General features: G+C 41.4%; 1 protein-coding gene across 3 annotated transcripts in view; it reads left to right on the plus strand.

Annotated features, from left to right (window-relative positions):
• Positions 1-5,522, plus strand: part of Adamtsl3 (ADAMTS like 3) — a 376,880-nt gene extending 371,358 nt beyond the window's left edge. Inside the window, exons 29-30 of one of the 3 annotated variants that reach the window (XM_029568979.1) lie at positions 4,081-4,312; positions 4,953-5,522. In XM_029568979.1, coding sequence (XP_029424839.1) covers positions 4,081-4,312; positions 4,953-4,991 — 271 coding nt within the window. In that variant the 3' untranslated portion in view covers positions 4,992-5,522. Of the gene's footprint in view, positions 1-4,080; positions 4,313-4,642; positions 4,897-4,952 lie in introns of those variants that run through there. The other 2 variants (XM_008844443.3, XM_029568977.1) reach the window with 2 other exon arrangements.
• Positions 5,523-7,192: the final 1,670 nt, after the last annotated feature.

Below are 7,192 nucleotides of genomic sequence, written 5' to 3' on the forward strand. Positions count from 1 at the left end.
GAGCTGGTTTTGTGGACAAATTCTTCCAGCCTATTTATGTCATGGAAGATTTTTCTTTCCCCTTCGACTATAATAGACATTTTTGCTGGGTAAAGTAATCTGGGTTGGCATCTGTGGTCATTTAGCACTGGGATACTTTTGTCTAGGCTCTTCTGGCTTTCATAGTTTGCACTGAAAGATCAGCTGTAATTCTAATGGGTTTTCCTTTATATGTGACCTGTTATTTTACTTTTACAGATATCAGTGTTCTCTCTTTGTTCTGTACATTTAGTGTTTTTACTATGATGTGCCATGGAGTTTCTTTTCTGGTCCTGTCTGTTTGGCATTCTATATGCTTCTTTTATTTGTATGGACATGTCTTTCATTTTGGGAAATTTTCTTCTACAATCCTGTTGAAGATCTGGTCCATACCATTCTCCTGAGATTCTTCTCCTTCCTGTATGCCTATGATTCATAAGTTTGGTCTTTTTATGGTGTCGCACAATTCCTGCGTATTCCATTCTTGTGTTTTCTTAAAATTTTTTGTAATCTTTGCTTGAGTGGTCTAATTCAGCCACTTTATCTTCCAGTCTTGATACTCTGTTTTCCATTTCATTCATCCTATTGGTGAGGCTTTCTCCTGTCATTTCTAATTGGCATACTGAGTGTTTCACTTCCTTTTTCATTTCAGCCTGAGCGTTCTTTAATATTTCTCTTTTCTGAATTCATTCAGATGTTTATCCCTATCTTCTTTTCAGTTCTTTGATTTCTTTCTTTGTGCTCTTTAAATTCACTGAATTCTTTTATCATGTTTATAATTGTTCTTTTGAGTTCTATGTCCTGTGTTGTCTCTAGGGGGTTCTCATTGTACTCCTCTAGAGGACTGATGGTACTTGGTGGGGATATAGTATTTTGATTTTTCATGTTACTATTTTGCTCTGTGACTTTGACATGTGGATTTCTTTTATAGTTTCTGATTCTTGCATGAGACTCAAGCCTTCCTTTGTTAAGTTTAGGTCTGCGTCTTTTTGTAAACTTTGTGGTTTACTTGTTGGGCCTGAAAAGCTGGTTGCTCTAGGCTTCAGGTTCTGTCTTTTGATTTTATATTGGAGTTGCCAAATTGCTTTCCTTTTGCTGCTCATGAGTTCCCACAGAAGCCCAAGTCAGATGGGGATCAGATGCTCTCAGGCTTTCTCCTACAGTCTGGATCCCTCAAGGAAAGATGCTGGCCTCAGGAATTTGAAGGCAGGGCTGGCCTGGGAGCAGGGCCTAGGAAAGATTCTGGCTTCAGGAAGTGTGTGGCTGTGCCGCCCAGGAATGCAAAGGGAGGTAGGGGAGAGAAGAGGCCCCGAGGGCTCCTGGGGACTACAGGGAGGAATTGGATTGTCTGGATGTAAAGGATCAGGAAGCCGTGGGGATCCTGGGCTAAGAGGTCAGTCCAGAGGTCTTAGGGTCCCATGACAAGAAATAGGCCAGTACCCAGGCTAGGAAGAGAGATGGTGTGAAGCAGCTGGGAGGGTGAATGAGGCTGGGGGGCTCAAGGTGTGGTGGGCACCGCCAAACTTACCCAGGAAAGCTGGTGGCTCCAGGAATATGTGGGCCTGGGCTGCCCAGAGATGCAAATGGAGGTGGGGATGGGAAGAGGCCCAGAGGGCTCCCAGAGACTAGAGGGAGGAATTGGGTGGATCTGGAATGCAAAAGATATTGATGCAGTCGGGATTTTGGACTAAGAGGTTTGTCCAGGGGTCTGGGGTGCCAAGACAAGAAATGGGCCAGTACCTAGGCTAGGAGGAGAGATGGGATAGGGGAGCTGGGAGGGTGAATGAGGCTGGGGGAGTCAAGGCACAGTGGGCACTGCCAAACTTACCTGAAATATATTTTTTTAAATATTTGTTCACCTTTTTTTCTGTAAGAAGCTGATCTCTGCAGAGGGAGAAGGCTGGGGAATATTCAATCTGCTCTTTTGGTCAAAGTGAGTCTACATTGGGGCCTTGAGATTCGTACTTATTAGGGAAAACAAAAGCAATTAACCAGACAATCCTCTCTTGCTCCTCTTCCCTAAACCTCATAACCAATTTGGTGGGGCAGTCACTCTTCTTAGGTAAACCCTTTGATGGTGTCTCCGTCTACTGACTAATCCAGGCATTGCTTTGCACTATGGTAACACCCTCCAAGAAGTTCAGATTATCAGAAGTTTCTCCATTTCCTTACATCTCCAGTGGTGTTTCACCATTCCCAAGACTTATATTCAAGTTGTGTAGTATGGTTACACAACTGTACCAGAGCCTCAGTGGGAAGGAACTGCAGGCAAACCCAGGAAGGACTGCAACTGAGAAACAGACACCGTTTTTGTTTCTCTTCGCTCAGCTCTGCTGGTTTTCATGTTTCTGTGTTATTACTGGCTCTTTCTGAAGTCTTCAGCCTCTCTGGCCCAGGTGGCAAATGGCACCACTCCAAGCAGCTTCCACATTTCCAAGAGAAAGACAACCCTGAAGAGCTCAAGTTAAAACCATCTTGCAGTTGTCTTTGGGGATGGAGAAACTTTCTCCTACCTTACAGATAAATATAAATCCAAATACAGGACAAATCCTCAGAGTGGATCTACTAAGGTAGATCTGTCCTCAGAAGTCTTTATCTTTCCAAACACCAGCAATCATTGAGTTTCTTTTTTGTCTTAGTCAGGATAGATCCCACTTCCCAGATAAATGGTCTTTGGCAACTGCTGGTAACAAGTCTGCATGTGGCCTGAAGGTGAATGTAAGCACACTCCCTTTAGCAGACAACATTGCTCACATATAAATTCTTGCTTGTGTCAGAGTATTTCAAGGCTTATAAACAGGAAGAAAAAAAGGCTTGTTAACAAACTTGAAGTGGTTTATTCTGGTCATTGTGGTAACTCTCTTCTTTGCCTAAACTAATCAGTTCCAGCTTAGCAGGACAGTTAGTTCTTGATGTGTTTGCACTAATTTGATGCTGGAAGCCAGTGGGAACACTTGGCTTGATGGCCATGCCTTCTTTATCAGACATATCTCAGGAGGGACTCTGAGCCCCAGGCAATGGGGAATGTTGTCTTTATTCTAGATAGATTTCATAGAAGCAAGGATATATCTCTGATTATGTATTTATTTAATGCAGTGCTGGGGATCGAACCTCGGGCTTTGTGCACACTAAGCAAGTGCTCTACCTCTGAACTAGATCTCCAGGCCATATATATATATATATATATATATATATGAGTACACTAAATCGGGTGGGGGTCAGGGCGGAGAGGTACTGAGAGCCAGACTCTGGACTGTCCTATTTACCCTGTTATTCATTCATCCCCAGCTTGCTGGCATCTTGAGTAGCAAGCCTTGTATTTTCGGTCCTCCTACCTCATCTCACAAGAAGCTGGGGTTACAGGCCTGTGCTATCAGACCTAGCTTATGTCGCCATTTATATAGAAGAATCTAAGACCTAGAGACCTTGTGCCTTTCTTTAGTGAAGGAGGAAATCCTTTCCTGATCGCAGTGATTCCTTTGTAATAATTCCACATCCTATTGTTTTTTCCTGCATGCACTTGAGTGTGAGCACTCACATTAGCTTCTCACAGAGACCATGGTCCTTTCCTGCCTCAGTGGTGGCAGTTTAGTCACTTGTTGGTTTGAACCTCATTTTGGCACTAAGAGTACATTTCACCCATTTCAACCTACTCATAGCTACATGCTTAACACATAAAGTCTTAAATAAATGTTTATTGACTTTTTCTAAAATAGGTCTTCCCTTCTTCCTTCTGGCATGTATCTGTGTTAGTTTCCAGAATCTTCCCAATATATCTGGTGATGATGTAGGTTGGACTGTAGGGTCAGTCTCAACAGCTAAGAAGTGGTCTGTACTCTGAAGTAATTTAATCATATTTATTATGATCATATTGTACTATTACTTTGATTAGCCAACCATGGACAGTGCAAATCAGTTTCTCAGTGGAAAGGATTGTCAAACCTTTGGCACATGGACTATGTAAGAGAAAAGGTTTGATGCAAGCAAGTAGGAGAAAAGGTTTGATGCAAGCAAGAAGTAGCATCTTGTCTCCTAGTTTACATTTCTTCCTTTCCCTTTCAGACCTGCCTTTAGGAGGAACTGCACATCAGGGCCCTGTGAGGCATGCTGGCATACAGGACCCTGGAATCCCTGTACAGCAGCCTGTGGCAGGGGCTTCCAGTCTCGGAAAATCGACTGCATTCACGCAGGGAGCTGCAAACCTGTGGCTGACAGACACTGTGTACAGAAAAAGAAACCAGCTTCCTGGAGGCACTGTCTTGGGCCTTCCTGTGATAGTACGTACCCCTCTCAGGTACCATCACCTCCCAAGAAGCCTTGTCTAAACCCAGACCCTGACATGCCTACCTCATCCATGTCACATTGGAGGGGCCATTCAGAATGAATGTGGTAAACTGAGACATTAGAAGATTAGTTTCTTTCTGTAGATGCAACTCCATGTTCTCTAGAGAACAGTGGCATCTCAGGGGGCCAAGGCATCGATTCTTGCCTGTCACAGCACTGGCAGTGTCTCCACACACTCATTTGTTAGCAGTCTCCTGTTGAGATTGAACTGATGAGATCGTACTGGTGAGCAACTGACCTGAAACTCAATGGCGAGTTTAATTGTGTGTTATTTTTCTAGGGAGCAAGTCTATAGCTTTCATAAATTATCCAGGGGGTCCATGGCTGAACAAAAAGTAACCCTACCCTCAGCATTGAAAGGAGCAGCATGGGACAGAGGGACTGTGAGGTTCCCATAGTGCCACAAGACACTTGACCCAGTTGAGAAGTAGTCCACTACACTTCTGACTTCAGAACAAAGCAGCGGCCCCAGCTGTGGGTAGTTTCTTCTCACTCTGTGATCTCAATTTACGGTTTTTTCATCAAATCAAACAAGTATTTTACCCAGTCACTAATCAGCCATGTGTTATGCACTCTTTTCTTTTTTACAGGAGACTGCACAGACACAACTCACTACTGTAGGTTCGTAAAGTACCTTAACTTGTGCTCTCTGGTCCTCTACAAACAAAGGTGCTGTCAGTCGTGCCAAGAAGGATAAACCTTTGGTGGCGCTGTGATGCTGCTGTGATGATAAAAGAAAAATATAAAAGCTCCTTTCCCCATGTCTGTGGTTCAAACACGCATATTTCTTAAAGACTCGAGATTCCATAATCAAGAAGAGATTGATGCAAAAACAATACTGCTAAAATATTGTAAAGTTCAGTTTCCTCATGGTTGGCTTTTAATTCCAGTTCCTATAAATGACATATTCTAGGATTAACAAAAATACCATAGTACCCATGGCCCTTGCTCTTTGGACCTCATCATATCCATGTAATCAGGAAGTCACAAAGTGGTGAGCACATCATCACCTGCTGTGATTTGTAGACTAGGACAAAGTAATCCATTCTGAAGACTTGGAGACACAGCAATAGATAGCTTCTTTCAAGTTGTAGAGTTTCAACATACTTACAAGGTATTTGCATTTTAAAGGCACTAGCATTTTCATAGATCCTTAAGTACATTCTTTGAAAAAAGGGACAATCTTCCTGGACAGGCTTGTAACACCGACTGAGCCAAGGTTTTCATTGCAGACAGCATCTTGTCCTTCCTTGTTCCTAGAGCATCCATGGAAGAAAACACAGTGGACATGGCGGTAATTATCACAGTTATGGAAATCTGTCTGGGACCAAATAAGACATCTTGGAAATCAAAGAGGAGAAGTCAACCTTTCCTACTGATTTTGAAGTCTATTCAAAGCTTTCTTTTAAGAGCTGTGAATGAAATTTTCTAAGTACTATTCTCTTGCACACAAACAGAAAGTCAAAGCCTATCTAATTTATGCATAAAAGAGTATCCCTGAGGATTTTTATTTGGGAAATTTATAAGAAAGTAATCTAAATAAGAAATATGATAATTGAAAAGGATTGTTTATAACAAATGCTTTAATTTGAGATTTTTTTTTTTTTTTTGTAAATCCAAAGTAAATTAGGGTTAGACTGGAAGTTATGATTTTAGCATTAGGAACTAGTTAGGATTTGGGTTTTGAATTACATGTAGGACTCTGTTAAGTGAGAAAAGACATTAAATTAAGGCTAGGGCCAGAGTTGGCTTTAAAGCAAGGTTAGGGTCAGGTTAGGACAGAGTTGGGTCTATTGTGACAATGCTGATGTCTGTGACAGTGGAGTAAATTTTGCTGCTGCTGTAGGTTAAGGGTAGCATTAAATTTTAACTTCTAAAATGGATTTGATTATGAGGACCTTTCCCTGGTATTTTGTCAATTATAGCTTTAGATGCCACACAGCCCCAAAAGTGGTCACGCTTTTTCACTCGGTGTCCCAACTGCTTGTATGCATGCTATCTACAGCCTCCAGGCGAGCAACCTTTCCTGAGGCAGGTTGTGCTGGACCTAGCTCCTGATCAGCATGTGAGCAGCACATTTGGCTTTGAATTTGTCTGTGGACAAACTTGCTGAGTCTCTCTGCCATATTCTGAGCACAGATCTCTTGTTCTAACTTCAGCCTCACCAACACTGGGATGAACACTACTGTACGTGGAGGGCTTGGTGGTTGGGAATGGACAGGGTGAAAGGAAAGAGAACACACCAGCCCATGAATTGCTAATCATCAATCACCTTTGATTGTTGAAGTTATTAAATTAAAAAAAGATCATTTGTAAAATACTCTGTACATATTTATTATATGACTTAAAGGTGCAATATTTTATTTTGTACAGTATGTAATAAAAACATGGGACATATATTTTTCATACTAACAAAAATTTCTTATTAAATTGCTTTACCTTTGTATTTAAGGTTAAACGTAACTGGTTTTCATTTGCTATTGTACCTTCATCTTGTTAACATTCAAATGACATTCCTGTGTACTGTATTTTACTACTGTTTTTATGAGAGTTAATGTTTCTCTTTTATTATCCTTAATTGAGAAATAAATTCACTTTGATTATTCAGTGGCATCTTTATAAATACCAGTGGCTTGTTTGTGTTGTTTTGGATGGACTTCAGCACTGCCCTTACTTTGTCCAGCAGCAACTTTAATGAGTTTGATGCCCTTGAATGCCCTTTAAAGTGCGGGTTACAAGATTCAGAGGTCACAGAAATTAATTCCAATTCCATATCCCAATCATTTACATCTTATGGATCATCTTTTTAAAATGTCAGTAGCAAATATAT

This window comes from Nannospalax galili, unplaced genomic scaffold (assembly GCF_000622305.1).
Source record: "Nannospalax galili isolate Female #2095 unplaced genomic scaffold, S.galili_v1.0 scaffold902, whole genome shotgun sequence".
Lineage (NCBI taxonomy): Eukaryota > Metazoa > Chordata > Mammalia > Rodentia > Spalacidae > Nannospalax > Nannospalax galili.